This window comes from Nicotiana sylvestris, chromosome 3 (genome assembly GCF_000393655.2).
Source record: "Nicotiana sylvestris chromosome 3, ASM39365v2, whole genome shotgun sequence".
Lineage (NCBI taxonomy): Eukaryota > Viridiplantae > Streptophyta > Magnoliopsida > Solanales > Solanaceae > Nicotiana > Nicotiana sylvestris.
The window spans coordinates 14798848-14826542 of NC_091059.1; the positions used below are offsets into that span (position 1 = coordinate 14798848).

Genomic DNA, 27695 nt, shown 5'->3' on the forward strand with positions numbered 1-27695 from the left:
CTCGGTCCATGTTAAGCTTGATACTGGGGTGGATTCCCTTAATAAACCGTTGAACCCTCTCTCGAACTGTGGCAACCAAGGCTGGTGCATGTCGGGCCTAATCACTGAAGCGAACTACATACTCTGACATAGTCATAGCATCCTGGCATAATTGCTCAAACTCTGCATGCCATGCGTCTCTGAGACTTTGAGGAACATACTCCCTCAAGAACATGTCCGAAAACTGAGTCCATGTAAGAAAAGCTGCCTCAACCGGACTACCCAAGTCATAAGCACGCCACCACTGATAGGCTGCTCCTCTAAGCAAGTAGTAAAAGAAACCCCACTTGATTCCACTAGACCCATAGTACGGAGAATACAGTGACACTCCTCTAGATAACCCTGGTTATCATTTGTCGTCAATCCACTGAAAGTAGGATGGTGGTACTTCTTTTACCTCTCAAACCTAAGATGTTCCTCCTCAGAAGCTGCTACCCTACCCTCGGACCGAGCTGGAGTTGTCGGCTGCATCGGTATGATCTCTTGAACCTGGTTGACCTGAACCCGCTACTCTAAGGTACGGGTGGTGGGAGTCTGTGCTCCTCCCCGGCCTAAGATGTGGCAGGAGCAAGTAGGATCCATCCAGCCTAAGCCAAGGTGTTGAACATGCTCAGGAACTGTGCAAAGGTCTCCTGAAGAGCTGGTGTAGTAATAGATGTATCAAGTGTCTGAGCTCCGACTGAAGCTACTGGTGGCTCCTCTGTAGCAGCTGGTGCAGGTGCTCTAAATTCACCACGTGGATGTCCTCGGCCTCTACCCCGGTCCCGGCCTCTCGAGGATTTAGCAGGTGGTGCGGGTACCTAGTCATCAGATCCGCCTGTACGTGTCGTTACCATTTGTGAGAGAATAGAAAACAAAAGTTTAGAATTTCGAAGTCAAAAATTTTGCACGATAAGGAATCGAAAGAAGTGAATTTTCCTAACAGTTCCATAGCCTCCCGAAGATAAGTACAGACGTCTTTGTACCGATCCATGAAACTTTACTAAGCCTGCTTGTGACTCACGACACCTATGAACCTAGGCCTCTGATACCAACTTGTCACGAACTAATCTTTCCTCTATGAGAGGTCACGATGACACCTAGTCTCTACGACTAGGTAAGACTACCATTTGCGGAACAATGAAAATGAAAGCATAAATCTTAACAACTAATAGCAATAGATAATTAAATAAATAACAGAAATGCCGCTCGGCATATACAATAACCAACTCATGAATATACACAGAATTTCCCCAAGACTCGGAATATCATAAGTCACAAGCTTCTAGGAATTTGTCTAAATGTTTCTGTGAAGGCAGGCAGATGTACCTTGAAGTCTTTGGAGCAGCAGCAATAAGCAACTAATAGTAGGGCTGGTAGGAGGTAGTTGGATCTGCACATGAAAACATGTGCAGAAGAGTAGCATGAGTACACCATAATGCTACCTAGTAAGTACCAAGCCTAACCTCGATCAAGTACTGACGAGTTCAGGTTAGGGCCCACTGGTGTATATAAAATAATTAAGGAAAAGAAATGTTTTAATGTAATAAAAGGCTGGAATTTAACAAAAAGGAAATCCACAAAGAAGTAACAATACAACACACAAGGATAAATAGTGGGAGATCTCCCGAGATACCGTCTCATAGTCCCAAAAGTAAATGTACAGGGAGAACTCCCGAGGTACTGCCTCGTAGTCTCAAAAGTAAATGTGTAGGGGAATCTCCCGGGATACCTTCCCATAGTCCCAAAGTAAATATGTAGGGGGATCTCCCGGGATACCGTCCCGTAGTACAAAAGTAAATACGCAGCTCAAAACAATGGAAATAACAGTTGCAACACGAAATACTATAGATTAGACTAAGTACAAGTCAAGGAAAAAGGCATGGAATCCATTAAGCATGTTGCGCAAAGTTCAGATAAGCATTTAAGACACGTAAACATGTTATTCTTGGCTAAACTGGACAACTACATATGCTAGTATAACTCTATTAAGGTGGATCGGATTATTATCCAGTAAAAGTAAGAATTTACAATAAATAGTCCATGTACGCACTCGTCACCTCACATACACAGTGCTCACATATCACAACAGTATCAAATCCTAAGGGGAGTTCCCCCACACAAGGTTAAGCAAGCCACTTACCTCGAACCAAACTAATCAATCGGTAACAATGCCTTTTCCACGATTATCTGCCTCCGAATGACCCAAATCTAGCTAAAAAAATATACATACTATAAATATAACTATAAGAAACTAATCTAATTAATGAAATCAAAGCTTACGCAAGAAATTAGAAAATCGCACCAAAAGGTCAACCCGAGCCCATGTCTCGGAATCGGGTAAAAGTTATAAAATATGAACACCCATTCACTCATGAGTTCACTCATACCAAAATTATCCAAATCTGATGTCAAAATTCCAATCAAAACCAAAAATATTAGTTGAAGAACTTCTCCCATTTTCCCCAAATTTTTCACCCCAAATCCGAAATTAAAGGATGGAATTAATGATAAATTAGTGGGATATAACCAAAATCATATGTAGAATCATTACACAATTGATATCTCTTAAAATACCTCAAAATCTCGTCCAAATCCGAGTTCTCTATCTCAAGTTTTGATAAAAATGGCCAAACCCTTGATTTTGAAATGTTATAGACTGCCCAGGTATTTCTTCTTCGTGAATGCGGTAACACCCTCTTGCTCGCATTGAACAATTAAACACTAACCAAAAATCTCTCTTTTGTGAAAGCGAGTGGATCTCGCGAACGCGTACCTTCCACTTCCTGCTGCTTTGCGAATGCAATCTCCACTATGCGAACGCGTAGAACAAGGCCTTGGGGACCTAGTGGACGAACTTCTTTTACGCGAAAGGGGAACCCTCGTCGCGAATGCGAGACCAACATCGCGAATGCGAAGCATAAAATTCCACCTGCCTCGAGTTCCTCTTCACGAATGCGGGACTCCTCTCACGAACGCAAAGAAGGAAACTAGAACTGGATAACATCAAAAAACTGCAATTTTTTCCTAATTCCAAAATGATTCGTTAACCACCCAAAATTAACCCGAGGCCCCCGGAACTTCAACCAGGCATACCTACAAGTCCTACAACACTTTATGAACTCAGTTGAGCCCTTAAAGTACATCAAACAACATAAAAACATGAATCACCCTCCAATCCAAACTTAATGAACTTGAAACTTCAAATTTCTACAACCGATGCTAAAACCTATCAAACCACATGTAATTGACCTCAATTTTGCACACGAGTCATACTTAACACTAAGGACCTACTCCAACTTCCAGAATCGAAATCTGACCCCGATATCAAAAAGTCCACTTCCGGTCAAACTTCTCAAATATTCAACTTTCGCCATTTCAAGCCTAAATCAGCTACAGACATAGAATTCACAATCCGAACGCGCTCTTAAGTCCAAAATTACCCAAGGGACCTAACAAAACCCACGAAACTCCATTCCGGAGTTGTCTTCACATAGTTCCGACTACAGTCGAAATCCTAAGACTTAAGCTTTCATTTTAGGGACTATGTGTCCCAAATCATTCTGAAACCACAACAACAACCTCCCGGCAAGTCACATAAGCAGAAAAAGATACGGGGAAAGCAGTAAATAGGGGATTGGGCTAATACACTCAAAATGACTGGCTGGATCGTTATATATGTGCTAGTAATTTTTGAAGAACTCCTCGGGTTAAATCTCATTGAGCTTCTGGAGATGAAGAGGCCAAATGAAGCTAGTAAAATGAATGACCCAAATTATTGCAAATACCATCGGCTTGTGAGCCACCATCTAAAGAAGTGCTTTGTCCTCGAGGATAAAGTTATGGACTTGGCTCGTGAAAAGAAGATCGTGCTTGAAGATGAGATAGAAAGAACAAACCAAGTCTCTATCACCTTTGGCTCATTCAGTCCGGATGAATTATGCGGTTTTAAAGAATGTAAAGATGAAGAATTACTGGAGAACAACAAAGTTGAAGTCAATCAACCTGATGATGATTAAGGTTGGATGTTGGTGACTCGTCGTAGGCACCACAGAAGGAGCCCATGAAAAGATTCAATAGAACAACAAACAAGGAAAATGATGGTAAAAATACCAAGGAAACATAATCCAGTTAGGCGTTTGAAGAAAGCAAAAGTGGAGGTGCACCACCCTCAAAAGCCACGACATCCAATGACCTTGGAGGATTTCTTGCCATGTTGGTTCCGCATGAAGATTTCACGTGATGGTATTTAGGCCTCTTGTTGCAATGCTGACAAAGGGGAAGAAAAGAGTGATGACCTACCATTGGCACCATCTTCAGAAAATCTCGTTGAGTCTATTCCACAAGAAGTTAACGTGTGTAAGAAAAAAGTCAAATGACAATCTTCTACTAGGTGACACTCTTCATAACCGCCTATTCTACCTGGTTGGCTATATATGTGATGAAAGGGTAAATAAAATTTTGGTTGATATAGGATCCTCAGTGAACATCTTGCCAATTCGCACTGTGAAAGAACTTGGTATTCCCATGAACGAACTCTTTCAAAGTCGTGTGATGATCCAAGGATTTAACCAAGGGGGAAAGAGCCATAGTTGTGATCGGATTAGGAATCACCATTAAAGATTTGAAATCAAGTGCATGGTTTCATGTGATTGATGCAAAGACTTCATACAACGTCTTGCTAGGAAGGCCTTGGATACATGTGAAGAAAGTGATTCCATCTACCTACCATCAATGTTTGAAATACTACGACGGTGAAGTCAAGAAGAAGATAGTTGTCGATGACGAGTCATTCATCGAGGCCAAGTCACACTTTACCGATGCAAAGTTCTACCTGAAGAACCGAATTGTGAAGGAGCTAAAATTTGATGATGTCATAAATGACAAGAATGATGAGTCCATGACTAAGAGAGCTGAGGTGGTTGCCGAGAAAACCAAAGTTGTTGCTGAGGAGGTACACCCCAACCCAAATAAGTTTTATAAAAGAAACATTGTGTTTCACGGGAAGAAAGTAACTTCTGCACTTCAATACATCCCTAGAAAGAAGAAAGATGAAGGTGAATCATCTAATCTCCAAACAAACATGCTAAAAGGCGATAAAGTTGTCCTCAAAGCTACTTAGAAATTCACCACAAGATATAGCACTTCATACGAAGTGTATGGATAAAGGTTTTGATCTTAATGCTTACAAGTTATTTGCAAAGGCTAGATATAATCCCAATGAGCTGTCAAAGTTAGGGAAGCTCCCATCAGAATCTGCTATGAGGCAACAACATGAAGGTTTGGGATATAAACAACCCTCACCAGTGTGCATATCCATAAGACGGGCAAGCAATAATTGTATCACTATAGAAGATGAATCTACCGCTTCAATAGGCCTTCTATATTTGATCGACTTGGAAAATCAATTGTGAGGACTTTCATATTTGAGAGATTGGGACATTAAATAAGGGGAACAAAGTCCAGAGAAATTATCAAAGCATAAGAACACCCTCTTCGCCTAGAATCTAGAAGACCTCTAAGGATTTTCAAAGTTTGGTTCCTTCCAAAATGAGGCTACAAACAAAACTTGTGGTTTCATGTAAAAACAATATTGAAGGTAAAGCCATATACTATGGTCTACACTAAGGAACGTGATGAAGGTGAAGAAAGTGTGGGTTCTTCGTATCATGTTATTGCACTAGGTGAGAATGGTGTTTCATCTCTAATGGAGGATGATGAGAAATTGGAGGATGTTTCTTTGTGTTATCACATATCCTTCAACTATGAGGACCCTCAAGAAGATGAAGATGTGAAAGATACTCCACTTGAACTGGAAGAAGGGGTGAAGACAACACTTGATGCCTTAAAATAAGTTAACCTTGGCACTGATGAAGAACTGAGGCCTACTTATCTAAGTGCTTTACTAGCAGTTGATGAAGAAAGAACTTATATGGAATTACTCAAGGAGTTTAAGGATGTCTTTGCTTGGAGTTACAAAGGGATACCTAGCTTGGACCCTAAAGTAGCAGTCCATCACCTTGCAGTCAAGAATGGAGATCGTCCTATTAAGCAAGCTCAAAGGTGCTTTAGGACGAACTTGGTTCCCTTGATTGAAAGTGAAGTTAACAAACTCATTGAAGCTGGATTTATTTGTGAAGTTAAATACCCAATATGGGTCTCAAGTATTTTCCCTATAAGGAAGAAAAATGGCCAGATTCGGGTGTGCGTTGACTTTAGGGATCTCAACAATGCGTGTCCCAAAGATGAATTTCCACTTCCTATTCCAGGGCTGATGATTGATGCTACTACTGGGTATAATTCACTGGAGGAGTCTCCCCAAGCAGCAAGAGCATGCTTTACAATATTGTCAGTTGCACTTTTTCGACTGAACCATTTGTATGGAACCAGGTTCCTTTTTGCTACTTTGTTAGGGTTTTTTTTGTATTGCTCCTGTTTCACAAGTGGACAGTCTTTGATGAAATGCCCTGGCTTTCCGCACCTATGACAGAGATCATTGTTCCTTGCCTTACTTGAACTACCCCTTTTGGTATACCACCATTCCTTCGAACCATCTTTTGAAATCTTTTAGTAAGATAGGTCATATCATTATCTTCTTCACTTGATTCATTGCTTTCATACTTGAGTACCAGGTTGTTTTCCTTCTTTGGCTCTCTTCTTTCACTGTCTTTCTTTCTTTTCATCTCGTATGTCTTCAGATTACCAATCAGCTCATCCATGGTTAGAGTTTGTAGATCTTTAGCTTCAGTGATGGCATTTACCTTACTTTCCCAAGAACCAGGTAGAACACTGAGGATTTTCCTTACAAGCTTGTTTCTGGGAATAACATCTCCAAGTGAATGAAGCTCATTTATGATGGATGCGAATCTGGTGTGCATATCTTGTATAGACTCATCATCCTTCATCCTGAAGAGCTCATACTCTGTTGTGAGCATGTCAATCTTGGACTGTTTAACCTGAGTAGTTCCTTCGTGTGCGGTTTACAACGCTTCCCATATTTCTTTGGCAGTATCACAAGTTGAGACTATGTTGTACTCATCTGGTCCTATACCACATACCAAGATTTTCTTGGCACAACAGTTCTTTTCTATGGCTTTTCTATCAATATCATTGTACTCCTTTCTGTCTTTCGGTACCATTGGTCCAGTTTCTTCAAGCTTCTTCATAGGAACATGTGGACCATCACAAATGATGTTCCACAGTTCTGAATCTTCGGCCATTATAAAATCATGCATGCGAGACTTCCACCAGCCGTGGTACTGACCATTGAATCTAGGAGGTTTGTAGGTTGATTGTCCTTCCTCAAAGTTGGGTGGAGCAGCCATTGAGATCCTTTCTAGGTGTTAACCTTTTAGAAAGAACTCGCTTTGATACCAATTGATAGCTTATATGAGTCCACCAAACTATAGAGCACCTGATCTTTTATGAGTTTCTACTGAGAATACTTATGAAGCAGTAAGTAAAAGAGACAAGGAATTTTTACGTTGAAAATCCCCACACAAAGGGACAAAAACCATGATCTACACTTGTAGACTTAACTAACTTGTAATCTCACTATTACAAGCCACTTTGTAATAACTTTATTACAAAGACTTCAACTTAACTAACTTGTGATACTCTTACCACAAACCACTTTGTGACTCTCTAGTTACAAAGACTTTAAACTTATGACTAAATCTAGTCACAACATAAACTCAGAAAGTTTACGAATTTTGGGTTTCCTAAGACATAGCTTCTAAGAAAGCAAGATAGTTACAATGAAGAACAAATAACAAGATTACAACTCAACTATGGATACGCATAGACTCAATGTGAAACTGATCCTTTAGTGGAGTTGTCTTTTTGTTCTTGACACACCAGTGACTTCAATGCCGGATGAACACTTTAATGCTTGAGAGAATATCACTGAATGTACAAGTGAATATCTTGTGCCTTGCCCCAGGTTGTTATATTACAAAAGACATCACAATGGTGATGTCAATTCTTGGTACACGTTTCTTCCCAATGAGAAGTGACTGTTGCACTGTCTACTGCACTGTCGTGTGTACAGTTGCGGATAGTCACTTTCTGCAGTTGCATTCCAGCTGTATAGTTGACTTGTACTTCTGTCAGAGAACCCTAAGGGACCAGGTCCCTGTTGTGTTCCTCTTTGTAACAGTTGCAGACAATCACTTTCTGCTATTACGTTCCAGTTGTACAGTTGACTTGTACTTCTGTCGAAGAACCCTAAGGAACCAGGTCCCTGTTGTGTTCTTCCTTGTGGTTGTTCACTCATTTGCTGGAGATCAGACTGGACATTGTTCATTTAAAATTTATACCAGGTGGGTCAAGTTCTCTATCTGGTTCTTGACAATAAGTTTTTTAGATCATCAAAATATAAGAAGCATAAGACAAAGACATTGAAAACCCATCATTTTCCTTTTGGTTTATGGATACAAACTTTATAGGATAGAGTTTATCCCCGTGCTTATCCATATATTAAAAGTCATGGTATTGCTAACGACATAGTTTGCTACGTATAGAGTATATAGCTAATAGAAGTATTAGTTATATATAGGTTAAAAAAACACTACCAAACAAAGGATTAATAATATCAAAGCTAGTACATTTATTATTTCCCTAATACATCCTACCAAACAAACCTTAAAAGTTGTTCTTTGCACTTTTGAGTGTTGTCTTCTTGGGCTTTATCTTTCAATCTTTCACGTTTCATACTTAGGGGGTAAAACATTTCTTGTTCTTGATATCTTTGGTTTTAAAAGAAGATGATTATAAACCTACTCTTTTATATGTTGTCTTTAGTTACTCTTATAGAGGTCACGTCCTTATTTATCTATTCTTGTTCTAATTTCTTTGTTGAAGGTTAACACTTAGTAGACGTTTTTTTTCCTCAACAGGATCTTGACAAGAATTTAGAGCATGAAGTTCTTGAATCATTTAAGTTTAAGAGTTTCTTAGAGGCTCAAATTCATGTTACCAGTCCATGCTCAGTGTAAGCAGTTAATCCACAGAAAAAGGTGTGGAAAACGAGTTTTGGAGCTTAAGAAAGGTTTAGCTACCTTTTCTCTCTTGTTGCAATAGAGCCCAAACAACAACTTACTCAATAAACGTCTCAACTGAGTTTACAAACAGCTTAGGGAAAACTTCAAACAAACGCCAACAACTTTTTCATAATCAAGAGAACTAGTACTTCTCTTCATTGATATAAAAAAGCACCCCGGTGCATTAAGCTCCCGCTATGCGGTCCAAGGAAGGGTCGGATCATAGGGGTCTATCGTACACAACCTTACCCTGCATTTGTACAAGAGGTTGTTTCCACAAAAGAAAACTAGTACTTCTCTTCATTGATATCAAAATTAAAAATAAAGCTGTTTCATAATCCGGAGGGCATGTCAGGATCAACTGATATAATTACATGAACAATCTTCATTTTGTACACTCCCACTTACACAAAAGGCAAAATCTGCCCGACTTTTCACAAGGCATTGTTGCATAAACTATGATCCATCACATTGTTAGATGCAGACTGCAGCATTTGGTATCTAAATAAGAGAAGATTAGACCATGTAATGTACTAAAGGAAAATAGAAAAGAAGAATAAAGTTTCCTCTATCGGTGCTAGGTGACACAAACTGTATATATGGTGATATCTTTGCATCTAGTATGTACTTGCCCTCACGTGTGCACTCACTATAGACACTTGCCACAATTTCCCTACAATAACATAAAAATTCGTATTAAAGGAGAAAATAATAGTCAAATGTCAATATTCATGGTTATTCACAACCCAAAAATATAAAACTTAGACACACATAGTTACAATAAGATTACACAAGTATTTTTCATAAGAATGTTACTAGAAAGAGATGAAAGAATGAAGAACTCGATGATCTTTGATTAAAAGTTGCTCCACACGGTCCGCGTTACCTCCAATATGTCTTCATCCCATCCAAATTATGTATAGGATCCCTTTTATACCGGTTAGAAATGTGTTGAAAAGAAACCATTTTCTTTTTGTGCCGCAAAACTTTTCCGGACTTGGACGCGCTGGTCATCACGGATCGGTGGCCCCTGCGCCTTTTTTTCCCAGTATCTGCCTTCACCTGCGGATCTCCTGCCTGGGCAGTGGAACTGCTTCAATTTCTGTCCAAGCACCGAGTTTCAGTGGCCTGGACGCTGAAGATGACCTTCCATTTGTTCTTCTTTTTCCACTTCACTAGTATGCAGGGATGGCTCGATATATTTTGTGGCCTAAAGCCAAATATTAATATGAGTCCTTTTTTATAATTTCTATCTTAATGGAATATTTTTTTAAATTAAAGAAGAAAAAAAGAAGAATTAACCCAAATAATCGCTCACCTAATCTATTAAACTAAAACTAGGCGGCGGATGTGTGTACGTGTATATATATATATATATATATAAAAATACGGATGGGTGCAACAAAGGTATTTCTGGCCTAGCAGAAGGAGGAGGATGTTTGAGAAATCATAACGGGGATTTGATTATGGCCTTTTACTCGTTCTTTGACATATGCACCAACAACATAGCTGAGGCAAAGGCAATGTTTATTGGCTTGAATTGGTGTTTGGAAAATGACTATAAGCAAGTACAAATTGAATCTTTGATAGCTCTAGGGCTCATCAATGCTATCAACAAGCGAGCAGATGGACCATGGCAACTTACTAGCATACTGGAGAAGATCACAAACCTAAAACAAATTAGCAACTATGCTTTCTCACGCTGTTATAGGGAAGCCAACTGCATAGCTCACCTCTTGGCTAACTTGAGCTTTCACATGAAATCTTCTACCTTCTTCATGGAAATTAATTCTTTGCCGAGGAAAGTGAGAGCTACCTTGAAGATTGAAAGAGACCAAACAATCAATTTCAGGAGTTAAAATAACACGGGCTAGCCAGTTTTCGAACTAGTAATTGAAAAATAGTTAGCGTTTGCAAAGTCATTGAAAGTAGTCACTATTCTGCTGCAACACGGAAAGTTCCAGCATAATATACTGGAGATTGGAGCACCTGTGTATGAACTTCCTGCATATTATGTTGGAACTCCAGCACATTATGAAATTCTACCATCTTATACCGGAAGTTCACATGTAAAAAATTCGAACTCCAACATATTATGCTGGAATATTTTTCGGATTTTGAACAATGTTTTTGTTTAGATTTTTCTTTATGGCGAAATTTTGATTATTTTTGAAATTGTGGCTATTTTTCAATTATCAGTTGTAAATATGACTATTTATGATTTTTACCCATTTCATGGTTAGGACAAAAAAGAACATTTTTAATGTGTAGTTTCTATTATTTTTTGCTTCTTTTCCTTTTGGTTTCTCGATACAAACTTCATAGGATAGAGTTTATCCTCATGCTTATTCATATATTAAAAGTCATGGTATGACTAATGACATAGTTTGCTATGTATCAGAGTGTATAGCTAATACAAGTATTAGTTATATATAGGTTGAATAACACCACCAAATAAGGGATTAATAATATCAAAGCTAGTACATTTATTATTTTCCCTAATACATCCACCAAACAAACCTTAAAAGTTGTTCTTTGCACTTTTGAGTGTTGTCTTCTTGGGATTTATCTTTCAATCTTGCACGTTTCATACTTAGGGGGTAAAACATTTCTCGTTCTTGATATCTTTGGTTTTAAAAGAAGATGATTATAAACTTACTCTTTTATACGTTGTCTTTAGTTACTCTTTTAGAGGTCACGTCCTTATTTATCTATTCTTGTTCTAATTTCTTTGTTGAAGGTTAACACTTTAATAGACGTTTTTTTCTCAACAGGATCTTGACAAGAATTTAGAGCATGAAGTTCTTGAATTATCTAAGTTTCAGGTAAAAATAGCACGGTATAGCCAGTTTTCGGACTAGTCATTCAAAAATAGCCAGCGTTTACGAAGTTAATGAAAAATAGCCATTATTTTGCTGCAACAGAGACCGGTCCAGCATAATATATTGGAGTTCGGTGCACCTGTGTATGAACTCCAACATATTATGCTGGACCGGTATACTTTGCTGACTCCAGTATAATATACTAGAGACTGGAGCATCGGTGCTCCAAACTCCAGTATATTATACTGGACAATTATACTTGTTGGAACTCCAGTATATTATGTTGGAGTTCTAGTGTACTTATGCTGGAACTCCAGTATAATATGCTGGAGTTCGAGCATACTTATGCTGGAACTCCAATATAATATACTAGCGTATTTTCCGGGTTTTGAACAGTGTTTTCGCTCAGATTTATCTTTACATGAAAAGTGGCTAAATTTCAATTACTTTTGAAACTAGGCTATTTTTGAACGACCAGTTGTAAATCTGGTTATTTTTGAATTTCTCCCAAGTTTCAGGGGTGAAATTCAAAAATAGCCAGATTTACAAGTGGTCGTTGAAAAATAGCTACAATTTCAAAGTAATCAAAATTTAGCCATTTTTCATGTAAAAATAAATCTGAACGGAAACACTGTTCAAGATCCGGAAAATATTCCAGCATGGAGTTCGAGTATAATATACTGGTCCAGCATAATATGCTGGAAGTTTATACACAGGTGGTCCAATCTCCAGTATATTATGTTGGAACTTTTCGTGTTGCAGCAAAATAGTGGCTATTTTTCAATAACTTTGCAAACGTTGGCTATTTTTCAATTACCAGTCTGAAAATTGGCTAGCCCGTGCTATTTTTACGTTTCTTAAAGGCTCAAATTCATGGTAAAAATTGCACGGGCGCCCTATTTGGTCGCCCTCATTTAACCTATGCCCATTTTTTTAAAACGTTTTAACTTGTACCCACTTTTTAAACAACTTCAGCCCCCTTTCTCCAGTATAGGTTAAATGAGTTCTAGTGTACTTATGCTGGAACTCCAGTATAATATGCTGGAGTTCGAGCATACTTATGCTGGAACTCCAATATAATATACTAGCGTATTTTCCGGGTTTTGAACAGTGTTTTCGCTCAGATTTATCTTTACATGAAAAGTGGCTAAATTTCAATTACTTTTGAAACTAGGCTATTTTTGAACGACCAGTTGTAAATCTGGTTATTTTTGAATTTCTCCCAAGTTTTAGGGGTGAAATTCAAAAATAGCCAGATTTACAAGTGGTCGTTGAAAAATAGCTACAATTTCAAAGTAATCAAAATTTAGCCATTTTTCATGTAAAAATAAATCTGAACGGAAACACTGTTCAAGATCCGGAAAATATTCCAGCATGGAGTTCGAGTATAATATACTGGTCCAGCATAATATGCTGGAAGTTTATACACAGGTGGTCCAATCTCCAGTATATTATGTTGGAACTTTTCGTGTTGCAGCAAAATAGTGGCTATTTTTCAATAACTTTGCAAACGTTGGCTATTTTTCAATTACCAGTCTGAAAATTGGCTAGCCCGTGCTATTTTTACGTTTCTTAAAGGCTCAAATTCATGGTAAAAATTGCACGGGCGCCCTATTTGGTCGCCCTCATTTAACCTATGCCCATTTTTTTAAAACGTTTTAACTTGTACCCACTTTTTAAACAACTTCAGCCCCCTTTCTCCTCCTCCTTCTCCTCCTCAAAGTTTTATCTTTTCTTTTTCCAGAAGTAAGGTTCATCCCTATCTGCTTCTTCTTATTTCTCCTTTCAATCACTTTTTCCTTTTCACCGACACTCTCAGCTGTAAAGGTTCTATCTTGGTTTTGCAACTTGAATCTTATACACAATTTTGATGTGAAAATGGGACAAGAGAAATTAATTATTAATTTTATATTGTTATTTGGTGAATTGGGTCCGGCGGAAATTGGAGATTTCAGTTGTCGATTGGATTGGTAATGTGTTGATGTTTCTTGGTTCATGTTAATGTTGCTTTAAGTTACTTCGTGTGGGTACAACATGCCCCTAGAGCTCTAGAGCTGAAGTTCGTCAGTTACAAACAAAAACTTCAACTTTAGAGCTGAAGTTCGCCAGTTACAAAACAAAAATTTCAGCTCTAGAGCTGAAGTTCGCCAGTTACAAAAACAAAAAACTTCAACTCTCGCCAGTTACAAAACAAAAACTTCGCCAGTTACAAAAACAAAAAACTTCAGCAATTACAAACAAAAACTTCAACAAATAGAGAACAAAACTTCAGCTACTATGTTTAAGTTCAGCAATTACAAACAAAAACTTCAGCACACTTGCTACTTCAGTCCTGTCTACTAGAATGCTAAAGTTTTGCGTGATTACCTTTGCTACTTCAGCCCCGTATGCTGAAGTTACGTGAAAAAGTGGGTACGCTTGCAATTTTTTTGGCAAAGCGGGCACAAGTTAAAACGTGACCCAAAAAGTGGGTATAGATGCAAATGCCCCATGTTACCAGTCCATGCTCAGTGTAAGCACTTAATCCACAGAAAAAGGTGGGAAAAACGAGTTTTGAAGCTTAAGAAAGGTTTAGCTACCTTTTCTCTCTTGTTGCAATAGAGCCCAAACAACAACTTACTCAATAAACATCTAAAATGAGTTTACAAACTCACCATTGGGAAAACTTCAAACAAACGCAACAACTTTTAATCAAGAGAACTAGTACTTCTCTTCATTGATATAAAAAAGGGTACCCTGGTACACTAAGTTCCCGCTATGCGCGGGGTCCAAGGAAGGGCTGGACTACAGGGGTCTATCGTACGCAGCCTTACCCAGGAGTTTGTTTCCACAATAGAAAACTAGTACTTCTCTTCATTGATATCAAAATTAAAAATAAAGCTGTTTCATAACCTGGAGGGTATGTCAGGATCAACTGATAATTACATGAACAATATTCATTTTGTACATTTTGTACAAAAGGCAAAATCTGCCCGAGTTTTCGCAAGGCATTGTTGAATAAACTATGATCCATCACACTGTTAGATGCAGACTGCAGCATTTGGTATCTAAATAAGAGAAGATTAGACCATGTAATGTACTAAAGGAAAATAGAAAAGAAGAATAAAGTTTCCTCTATCGGTGCTAGGTGACACAAACTGTATATATTGTGATATATTTGCATCTAGTATATACTTGGCCTCACGTGTGCACTCACTATAGACACTTGCAACAATTTCCCTACAGATACATCTTACTGTTCATGCAGAAAGATTGCTGACTTACCATAATTATCTACACAATGGACATGAAAATGCCAAGCTTGATCAGAGTCTTTACGTACAAAATACCTCTCATATGATTCTATACTTTTACTGGCATCTTGACGCCTACTTCTGTGGTAAAACCAGGTTTATAGCTTTGCTCAACAAGATAGCCTTTTCTTCACTTTGACCTTCTTTCCAGACTTTGAACTTACAGGCAGAAGGAGTCTTCTCGACCCAACGTTTAAGCAATGACAGTGAATACTTTTCATTTTGGCCAGAAATATGCCATACACGCATGTCTGGATCATCAGCTACAACACCCAATTTGGCCTCATCATCACTACTCAAATCAACAACTTCAATCCTTTCCAGCTCCTGACTTTCTACTTTTTTTGGTCCCATATTAGCATACAGTTGCTGATTCACCTTTAGATCATTATTGCTAATAAGAGAAGCATCTACTTCACTTTGAGAAGCTGCTTTAATCTCTGAGATTTCTCGCAGTAAGGATGTTTTTGATCTGTTTGGATCAGTTGCTGTGAACTGATGAGGCTCTTCTAAAACATTAATTTCAGCCTTTTCTTCTGGAGAGTATGCATACTGCTGTGTGTTCTTTTCTGAAAAGTTAGAAAAGCACTATGTTACAAAAACGATTTTTATTTACAAAAAGATATAGAATATTTTCCAAATTGGTTCTGTAATTTTAGTTTGAAAATGCTTCAGTGTTACCCACTGCACGCATCATTTTGTACACAACAGGAAAAATAGCTTTAAAGATTGCTAAACTTGGAGTTCTACTTGTCTAGTTCTATGCAAATAACCAAATGTTCGGCAAAAAGATTGTCAGGGGGATAGAAGCTTCTTCAAATTGTAAAACACAAACTATACACATATGAGCAAATACAACTCTAAATCAATTCAATTGGCTAATCTGAGCTACCTAAAACAATATATTGTAATTGGTTTTAATATTACAAAGAAAATATGGAACTCAAATATCAAGGTAAGAAAAAATTGAGATTATTCACCAGTAGACTATTTCTCTCTCTACTTTCTTGAGCTCTCAGGCACACTCCCCGAGGAGCCTGAGAACAAGGAATCTTGAGAATCCATAAACACCATTAGCATGGTTATTCAATTCCGACCACCCCTCTGAAAACAGCTCCGACAAACAACCTCTCACGCGCGGCACTTTCCGGCGAGCCAAACACCACGCGCCGGCGGGTGAGCTCAATCCCGGCCACTTTTCAAAATTTTCGTTTTGGACAGCACGCTCGCTGGGAAATTCCGAGCACATCCATACAATTATTTCTGAATTCCGACTACTTTTATTTTTTCCGGTGGCGGGGAATCTTTCTCTGTCCAGAATTCTGGTTTCTGTTCTTTTTTTCAAGCTCTCTAGCTCACTGTGATAACTTCCAAACAACCCCTAAAATTCCAGAACCTGAGCAGCTGACTTGTACAATATGGGAGACAACAGGATATACTTCAACGCAGGATTCAAATCTTTTGACATCACCAGATGGAACTCCAACAAAGACACTTGGTTTGAATGGGTGGAGAGAAGCCGCAACATGATGAGAAGATCATCCATGGGTAGAAAGGCAATGGAATGGATATGCTTTGCACTTAAAGAAGCGTCGACAGATCAAAACAATCTAGTGAAGAGATGGAAGTACAAGGAGCAATTGACAGAACATTTCTGTACTAGGAAATTTAACGCCCATGGAAGATATATGAGTATTCTGTCACTGAAGAGAGAAGGGAGGTCAGTGATTATAATCCCAGAGTTAACTTTGAATTCTGGCTGGAAAGACATAGCAGCTAAGATAGAGAGATTCATATATCAGACCACCAAGTTGAATCCCATAGTACCACCCAGAAACACTGTGGACAATTTCCCTTATGCCCAAGCAGTTGAGGAGAGTAAATGGCAATCCAATACTCTTCGAGAGGCAAGGGTCAGCACGAACAATGGCGATATCTCTGTTTTGGAACCTACTGGAGGAGAGGACACAGGCCTACTAAAAAGATGCATTATCGGGTCTTTAGGGGAAGAAATCAATGAGAGACCCACTTTAGTAGATATAAGGCGATGGACTAGTGCTTCATGGAACAAAGCATACGGAGTAAACATATATGAAATGACAGGAAACATGTTTCTTTTTGAATTTCCAAACAGATTCATGGCAGAGCAGATTGTGCAAGGAGAATGGAGATGGAAAAAATTCAAGCTTCATCTGGATTGGTGGAATCATACTGCCGGTTGCATTCCAAACTCACAAATTGAGGAAACATGCTGGATTAGAGCCATGGGGATTCCTTTACATCTATGGTCACAAAAGATCTTCAAAGAAATAGGAGATCTCTGTGGGGGTTGGTTAGCTACAGAAGAAGAAACTGATCTCAAAAACCATCTTAACTGGGCAAGAATCAAAATTGCTGGTGATGACAGAAAGACTCCCAATGAGGTGGGGATTGAAAGAGACGGTACCAAATTTTTCATCCAAATCTGGGCTGAAAGAAAGACACGGTATGAGCTAAACACTGATAAAGGAAAGGCAAGTGGACAATTTACACAAGGTTCAACTTCGATGAATCAAAGCAGTAAAGTGTCAAAAGTCAAGCTGAAATCCTATGACCCCGATATGGCTGCACAAGTCATTTTTAATGACCTCTCGTGTAAGATCTCTGATGATACTGGGCTGAAGCCTTATATCGAGGAAATGGGAGGACCTTCTCACTCGGGGGCAAAAGAGTCATCTCAAGGGGATCAAAACCTTAATGTGAATCTTGAAAGTATGCAAAAGGAAACAATTACCAGTTGCAGTCAGCCAGAAGGTGGAGCAGATTCAGCAAGATTGGAACAGAAGGAAGGGGAGCAAAGCATAAACTCAAAGATGGGGAATGATCACGTGGGAAGTACTCTGGAACATCTAAAGCGATTTAGCTCTATTCAAGAGTGGGAAATCGAGGAGGTGAATCCTTTAGCAGTTCAGCAACACAATCCATTATTGGATAAAGACATGGATGAAACAATATGGGTCCACCAAAATATGATCAAATTGGGGAAAATGTTTGGAGTGGATTTCCAAGGACATGAAGAAGAAGCACTGGAATTGTTAATGCAAATTGACAGCTGCAGACAGGTAAGAAGGGTGGAGACAGAGCTGGAGGTGAAGAAACAAAGATTCAAAGGATCACTGGAATTAAAAGGTTTAACTTCTTTCGATGTTAAATTCAAGAGTGATGGGAAAAGGAGTAGGGGAAGAGACTTATCAATCATTTCTATATGATGATCAAAGTAATTTCCTGGAATGTAAGGGGTTTAAACGATAAGAAGAGAAGGGAGATAATAAAAAGTCAAGTGCAGAATTGGAGGGCAAACATTATTTGCATGCAAGAAACAAAAGACGAGGGGGATATCGAGGAAATAGTCAGGCAAATATGGGGTGGTAGATGGGTGAGGTATGCAAGTTTAGAAGCTAGCGGCACGAGAGGGGGGATTTTGTTGTTATGGGATTGCAGAGTATGGAAAGGGGGGGTGTTACAGACTGATGCATACACTTTGACGTGCAAGTTTGAAGCTCTTCTACAGAATTTTCAATGTCACATAACAGGAGTGTATGCTCCAAATTGTAGAATAGAAAGGAAAAAAGTATGGAGTGAAATTGGTGCAGTGAGGGGATTGATGGAAGGTCCTTGGGCGGTTTGTGGCGATTTTAACGTTACAAGGTATCCTTCTGAAAAACGGGAATGTTCAAGGAGGTCCAGAGCGATGGTGGAGTTTTCGGATTTTATAGAAGATATGGAGTTGATAGATCTTCGACTTGAAGGAGGAAACTATACTTGGTTCAAAGGGGACAATCATACAGCGGCTTCAAGAATTGATAGATTTCTCATTTCAGAAGAATGGGATGTAAGGTTCAGAAACATCAAGCAAACTATCCAACAAAGGCTGATTTCGGACCATTCACCTGTGGCTCTAGACTGTGGTGCTTGGGAACAAGCTAAATCATACTTTAAGTTTGAAAATTGGTGGCTGAATGTGGAAGGTTTTGAGGACAGAATTAGAGAGTGGTGGGGATCCTTTGAATTCTCAGGAAGACCTGATTACATTTTAGCTTGCAAGTTAAAAGCTCTCAAGGGCAAGCTAAAAGTATGGAGCAGAAGTTACGAAGGCAATTTGGGACTGCAGAAATCAAAATTGCTAAGTCAACTAGCAGATTTTGAGACAACGCAACAACTAAGAGCGTTGACAGAGGAGGAATCAGTCAGGAAAGCAGCCACTCTAATGGAGATTGAGGTGCATCTCAAGAATGAAGAATTTGCATGGAGACAAAAATCAAGAGCTTTGTGGCTCAAAAAAGGGGATAGGAATACAAAATTTTTCCATCGGACTGCAAATGCACGCAAGAGAAACAACAACATTGACCAAATAACGATTCGACATGAAGTAATCGAGGATCCAGAAAGAATAGAGAACGAGATCATTGAATTCTACAAGGAGCTATACACAGAACCTGAACAGTGGAGACCAACAGTCAATTTCGAAAATAGTTCAAGCATTTCTGAATCGGAAAGGGAGTCTTTACAGAGTAACTTTGAGGAACAAGAAGTGTTGAGCAGTTTGAAGATGTGTGCAAGTGACAAGGCTCCAGGTCCAGATGGATACACAATGGGTTTTTTCAGAAAGTGTTGGGACATTTTGAAGGAAGATATCATGGCGGCTTTTAACAACTTCCATTCACAGGAGATGTTTGAGAAAAGCTTCAATGCAACATATATAGCTTTGATTCCAAAGAAGACATGTGCGAAAGAATTGAGAGATTTCAGACCGATCAGTCTGATAGGGAGCTTTTACAAACTGCTCTCAAAAGTCTTAACTGAAAGACTTAAGAGGGTGGTTAGGAAAATTGTTGATGCTCAACAAATGGCGTTCATCAAAGGAAGACAAATAATTGATGCAGTGATGATTGCTAATGAAGCTGTGGACTCAAGAATAAAAAAGAAAGAACCTGGAATCTTATGCAAATTGGATATCGAGAAGGCCTATGATCATGTGAACTGGAGCTTCCTACTAAGAATGTTAGAACAAATGGGTTTTGGGCAAAAATGGATTAGATGGATGAAATTTTGCATATCTACTGTGAAATTCTCCATTCTTATAAATGGATGTCCTAAAGGTTATTTTCATTCACACAGAGGTCTCAGACAAGGTGATCCTTTATCTCCCTTTCTATTCATCATAGCCATGGAAGGATTGAACAACATGATCAAAACAGCTAAAGTCAGTGGATGGGTTAAAGGCTTTGAGGTAAACAGGAGTGGGGCTAACAATCTAGAGATCACACATCTCCAATATGCTGATGATACTCTAGTCTTCTGTGATGCTAAAAAAGACCAACTTAGATTCTTAAGGATCATTTTGGTTTTATTTGAGGGAGTATCAGGATTACACATTAACTGGAGAAAGAGCAATATTTTTCCTATTAATGAAGTTAACAACATGGGGCAACTGACTCAGATATTGGGAGGAGAAGTTGGGTCCCTACCAACTGTTTACCTTGGGATGCCTCTTGGTGCAAGATCCAAATCAAAAGAAATCTGGAATTCAGTCATAGAAAAGTGTGAGAAGAAGTTGTCAAGATGGAAATCGCAGTACCTATCATTGGGGGGTAGGCTAGTTCTAATCAACTCAGTATTAGACTCTCTACCTACTTACATGATGTCTTTGTTTCCAATTCCAGCAGGCATCTTACAGAGATTGGACAAACTCCGAAGAACATTCCTTTGGCAAGGCAATAAGGAGAAAAAGGTCTTCCATTTAGTCAATTGGAAGACGCTAACAATGGATAAAAAACAAGGTGGAATGGGGATAAGGAATTTGAAGAACCAAAGCAAGGCTCTAAGAATTAAATGGTTATGGAAGTACTGTAAAGAACCCCAATCTTTATGGTCCAAAGTGATCAAAGCAAAGTATGGTGAAGAAAACAATTGGGTGTCAAAAAAAGTCAGAACATCACATGGAGTAAGTGTGTGGAAATCCATCAGAGAACTTTGGTCAATAATGAAGAATCACTCCTCCATAAGAGTGAACAACGGAAGGAACACATCTTTCTGGAATGATAACTGGTTAGGAATTGGAAGCTTAAAGGAAAGATACCCAGATATGTTCGGTTTAGCACAAAACCAGCATAAGACAGTAGCTGAAATGAGGAGTTGTCAAGGATGGGAAATAGCTCTAAGAAGGCAGCTGAATGACTGGGAGATAACAAGATTAACTGACCTCTACAAAGAGCTGGAAGCATTTACAGGATTATAGGAAGGGTTGGATTCAATATGGTGGAAGAGGCACAACAGAGGGGTTTACCGAGTGAAGGATGCATATAAGATTTTGAATCATGACAATCAACAGGTAGACACATGGCCTTGGAAACATATATGGAAAACAAAGATTCCATACAAGGTAGCTTGCTTCACTTGGCTACTAGCAAAGGAGGCGGCTTTAACCCAGGATAATCTCATAAAAAGGGGAATATCTCTGTGTTCAAGATGTTTTCTGTGTGGGGAAAATGCAGAAACTGTCAACCATTTGTTTCTACATTGCAAGATTACAGACCAACTATGGAAAATCTTTATTAGTCTTAGGGGTATTTCATGGTCAATGCCATACAGGATTAAAGATGTCATTTATAGCTGGGAAGAAGCTGGAGCTGAAGCAACTAGCAGAGATAGATGGAGGACTGTTCCGGCATGTATCTGGTGGACAGTCTGGAGGGAAAGGAACACTAGATGTTTTGAAGACAGAAGCAATCCACTGCAGAAGATCAAACTCAATTGTATTCTTCTATTTTGTTTTTGGTGCAAACAGATGTACACAGAAGATACATTGACAATCATAGACATACTAGGATCCTGCTAGGTTTTAAATTAGAATATCTTCAAATTCTCTCTATGTAAATTTGGTTTTCAGTGCAACCTATGTACTGATTTTTATAATATATACAATAGTTACCAATTCAAAAAAAAAATATCAAGGTAAGAATTTCAAAATCGATGGACATTTTGTCTTCTTTGGTGCTGCTGAGATGAGAGCTAGTAAAGGTTAGATAAGAGCTCACAAATTTTCTTATAAGGCTACAGAAAAATTTCATTAAAGAAAAAGATATTCATCAAGTTCTTAACCTCTAGAATATAACCATACCTGAGTAGGTTTCTCTGTCTTCCTGTTTACCATTGACAACCTTGGAAGGCGTTGTCTCATGTAAGCATTGATGCTCCTGCTCGTCATGGATCTTGTGCTCAGCCAAAGGTTCATGCTCTGCTACATCAGGAGTTACTCTGGGAAAATTATGTAGCAATAGCGACTGTTCTGATGGATTCTGTAGACGCTTTTTTTGTTCCATATACTCACAAAATGTAAAGACAAAAGGGGTTAAGGCAACAGTTTCCTTGTTTAGACGATTTGGGCCACATCTCAAGCTCTAAGGAGGGAAAGAATGACGAGAGACAATGAATAGAAACAATGATCCACATAAAGTTGTACCGGCAAGTGATCACAAAAAGCTTTGGTTCCAACTCCAAGACAATCTTCCGACCTTATTTTTTTTTAAATTACTCTATTACAGAAAACATACAGCTGTTATCCCTTTAATTTGTAGTTTGGACAGGGCAGAAAAGGATATTGGTATCTCCATCCTTTCTCATTTGCTTGATCAATGAGTTTCTCCAACAAAGATAGCTTTCGAGCAATCCACTGACATTAAAGGGGAGAGGTAAAAAACCAATAAGAACAAAGGTGGGATCAGATAACTATTGCAAAACACATTGATGAAAATATAGCAATAAACAGTTGGCATTGGCATTTTCATGTTACTTTGGACAAATATAACTGCGCTATGAGCTCTTAAGTAACAAAGTCAAGGAAAGTGGAAACATGCAAAATATAAGCTGGTAGAATTCAAAAGGTGCTTGATACTTGTGGAGATAATAAAGCCTTTCCTATCTGGGGCTTTACAATGATATTTTACCCATACAAGGCATGCTTGAAGGTTGGATGTAGAGCATCAGGCCCGTACAGGAATATGCAAGCTATAGAAAACAGTAACATGAAAACATCAAAAAACGTAGACACGTAGAAAGTCACTCTCTCACCATCTCCCTTTCCCCGCTAAGATATTCATTTATGCATGGATAGATATATAAAAGCATATTCATACAAGTTATTAGGACGGAATTTACTGAAAACGAAACCCAGAGTCTTAAAAATTTAAAAAGTTGAGGGGAATGTTAACTCTTACAAAGCAGATTGTGAACCAGTCTAAAGTAGAAGTTACATAGCGTCAGTGTGAGCTTGCAAATTAAAAGAGCAAGAGCTTAAGATATTGTAATCTGTTTTGCATGATCATATCCTGTAATCTCACAGCAGTAGAGGTAAAAAGTACATACAGCTAGAAGCCTAGAACCTGCCGTATTCAAGCAGGGGCAAAATAAACTACCATGATTTTTAAGAATATTTTACTAAGATTGTAACTGTACATGCTTTGTGATATCCTCATGGAGAACTCTAGCCCTTTGTTCGAGCTCCACCTGCAAAGCAGTATCTAGGGTTATGGTAATTTTAAAATCTGGAACATACATGAATATGGATGTTGTGCCAAACTAAGTGATTTATGCTTTGTTTTTTTGTTGATAAAGGTAGCAGTATATTCATCAGCATAAAGCTTGGAGTTGGAGTCAGTTGGTTTTTTGGCTCTTTACAAACTTGTTTTAGTATTATAACCTTACCTCTTTTTTTACACATGGGAGATTTGTTTTTACACGTAAGAGATATGTCTTTTACACAAAAGAGATCTAAAAAGGTCATTTTCTTAAATTCAAAATTGTAAAGGGGCATGATGTACAAATAGCACTAAAAAAAAGGCTTGTGCTGGAAACCATAATTACAAAACAAAAAAAAAACAAAAAAAAAAAAGGAGACCTAGTTATATCTGTCCAAGATTCTTCTTAAAAGGACTCTAAAAACTGTAATGAAGTCTAAGTTTCATCTACACAAATTTTTACACCAAAAATGAGAGGACAAAATACAGTTAAGCTTAATTTTCTCTAAAGAACTCTTCTAAACACCTATCATTTCTTTGTAATGAGATAAATATAGAAGGATTCCCCACATATTGAAAATATAACAACAAAGAAAGGTTCATACACTGGTAAAGGAGGAGATTTGCCTCACTTTCACATGGGCTAGAGTTACCATCCTATCTACCCACTAATCAATCCCATCGTTCAGCTGACTTTAAACAGTTGTGAATAATATGTTCCACCTTCAGTTCTACTCTATCTTTAATACTTTCAATTAATGCACTTCTGAACCAAGTCTTGTCATGTTCATTTACAAAAACTTATCCATATAACATATGAAGATGACAACTAATTATATTCCCTTGTTTATTTCCCTAGCTGCTTCCCATAACTGGCCATTAAACCAGTTGGACATAAAAGATGCACTCTGCCATGGTGATCTCCTAGAGGAAATGTATATGGAGCAACCACCTGGTCTGTTGCTCAAGGGGAGTACGAGAAAGTTTTCCATTTGAAAGAATCTTTGTATGGTTTGAAGCAGAGTCCCGGTTTGGCAAGTTTAGCGACGTAGTACAAGAATTTGGATGGAAGATGAGCAAATGCGACAACTCAGTCTTCAATAGATGGTTAACAGTTGGTTGTTGCGATATTACGTGATTAGCATAAATCATGATAATTTGATTAGGAGATGTTATGTGATTGGCATAGAATCATGATTATTTGATTAGGGATCTTACGGATTTGATTAGGATTTTATCTGTAATTATACACTTACCAAATATGTACACTTTGTAATAGCTATATATTCCCAATCAAGCTTTGAAGGAATAATCAAGCTTTCTGCCTAAGTCTCAGTCAGTACAGTAACGGTTGGTACTATCCTTCTGGTTGTTTATGTTGACAATATTGTCAACAAAGAAGATGGTTTTACAGGAATTTCTTCTCCCAAGTTGTTCTTATATGCCAAGTTTCACACAAAAGATTTGGGCCAGCTGAAATACTTTTTAGGAGTAGAAGTAACAATAAGCAAGAAAGGGATCTTGTCTCAACAGATAGTATGTACTTGATTAGTATGTATTTGATCTGCTTGCAGAAGCTGAAAAGACGGGAGCCAAACCATATAGCACACCGATGGTTCCTAATGTAAAATGATGGTGATCCTTTTAATGATACGGAAGGATGAGAAGGTTAGTTGGGAAATTGAACTACCTCACAATGACCCGTCTAGATGTCGCCTATGCAGTTAGTATTATCACAGTCAATTTATGTCCGCACTTACAGTCAAACATTGGGCAGCATTAGGACAGATCCTGTGTTACTTGAAAGGAGCTCTTGGCCTTGGCAAGTAGTAAAGCGATCACATGCATACTCAGTGGATGTTGATTGAGCTGGATCCAGAACTGATAGAACATCAGGGTAGGGCTACTGCTTCTTTGTTGGTCAAAATCTGATATCATGGACGAGCAAGAACCAAAGTGTTGTATCTCGATCTAGTGTAGAACCAATGTACAGGGCTATGGCTCAGTCCAGATGTGAAATGCTTTGGATACAGAAACCTTTAGATAAAGTTGGTTTAAAACCTTTGTCAACAGTGTGATAATTAGGCTGCTCTACACATTACTTCAAATCAAGTTACCATGAGAAGATGAAAGATCGAGGACGATTATCACGTTATCTGTGAGAAGATTTAAGAGAGAGGAATTGGGTGATATATTCACGAACGGTCTAAATGGAACTTGGATAGAATATTATTGTAACAAGCTGGACATGATTAGCAGTTATGCTCCAGCTTGAGGGGGATTGTTACAGAATCTACAAACCTCAAAAATAATTTAATTACGATTCTATCCAATATAAAATTTATATTTTAAGGGTAAAAAAGGCGAACGACATTTCTCTAGGGGACTTCACGTTTTTAAAATAATATAGATATAGATACAAAGACCCCTATTTATAACAATACGTGTTGATTGGCTTAATTATTAGGAAAGATTTGATTTTATTCTGATTGAAACAGCCGGTAAATTGACTTTAATTTATTTTCCTTCCTAAAATAGTTATAGGACTTAGTGTATAAATACATTTGCTTAGGGATGTAAGAAATACACAGAAATACAAGAAGCATTTTCTTCTTTTCAAAAATCTACATGGTATCAGAGTCATTGCAGCCTTTTTTAGGTGAGTTATCTCCTTCACAGCACTAGGATTCCGTTTTTATTAAAGAGGTCGAGTTTTCTCTCTCTTGGTGGCTATACGCAATACAAACTCCTTCCGGTTCCGTGAAGACAAATTTGCTTTCCGGCGAGGCAGATTATTTTTGAGCAATTTTCTTCAGATTTCCATCAGATTGGGCAGAAAATATGGAGACATTCAAGGAGACGGTTTCTAGAGAAATCTTGTCTTAGGATGAAATTCAGCTTCTCCATCGCCTCCTAGCCAAACTTGACTCCGCTAATGTTACCACATCCAATTATGTGCAATTAGGTATTGCCTTTGTTGCTCACCTTAATTCTTGGATTGTTGATTCTAGTGCAAATAGATACATGACAGGCTCTTCTAAAGGCATTCAAAATTATTCTCCGTGTCTCAAAGGAGATAATGTTAAAATAGCCAATGGTTCTTTAACACCTATATCTGGAAAAGGTTCTGTCGTTTGTACTCCTAATATTAAACTATCATCTTGTGCTCCATGTCCTTGAGTTCCCTGTCAATCTTTATTTTGTTAGTGCCATCACCAAAGCTATAAACTGTAAAATCGAGTTCTTTCTTAATCATTGTATTTTTCAGGATCTTCAAACACAAGAAAAAGATTGGCAGTGGCATATTGCATGATAACTTGTATATATTAGATGGAATTCAAAACTAGGGTTAAGACTTTTTTGGGGAAAGTAAGGATGTCAACCAAGAAATAATACAACGGTATAGACAGTTAGGACACCCATCATTCTTTGTTTTGAAGAAGTTATATTCCGATTTGTTTTCAAGGACTCCATTTGAATCTTTGTTCTGTGATGCGTGTGAATATGCCAAACATACAAGAAACTCTTATCCTGTGAGTGATAATAGAAGCACAACTCCGTTTATGACTATTCATTCTAATGTATGGGGTCCTACCCAAACTGTTTATTTGTCTAGTAGTCGATGGTTTGTTACTTTCATTGATTGTTGCACTAAGATGACTTGGGTATATCTGTTAAAAGCCAAAAGTGAAGTTTTCTCTTGTTTTCAGTCATTTTATAAGATGATTTATACTCAGTTTGATTGCAAAATAAAAATCTTAAGAACTGACAATTAGCAGTGAATACATGAATAAAAGATTTTGTGCTTATTGAGAGTCCAATAGGATAGTCCATCAGAATAGTTGTCCTTACACTAGTGCACAAAATAGGGTCGCTGAAAGTAAAAATAGACATTTGCTAGAAGTAGCAAGATCTCTTATGTTCACCATACATCTACCAAAACCTTATTGAGGGATACTATTCTAG

At 38.2% G+C, this 27695-nt stretch overlaps 1 protein-coding gene across 1 annotated transcript in view; it reads right to left on the reverse strand.

Annotated features, from left to right (window-relative positions):
- Positions 1–14749: 14749 nt before the first annotated feature.
- Positions 14750–27695, reverse strand: part of LOC104218808 (uncharacterized protein At5g08430-like) — a 37188-nt gene continuing 24242 nt past the window's right edge. Inside the window, exons 9-12 of the mRNA XM_070170667.1 lie at positions 23668–23718; positions 22813–22885; positions 22334–22546; positions 14750–15743 (exon numbers count right to left, since the gene is read on the reverse strand). Coding sequence (XP_070026768.1) covers positions 15250–15743; positions 22334–22546; positions 22813–22885; positions 23668–23718 — 831 coding nt within the window. The 3' untranslated portion in view covers positions 14750–15249. The remainder of the gene's footprint in view (positions 15744–22333; positions 22547–22812; positions 22886–23667; positions 23719–27695) is intronic.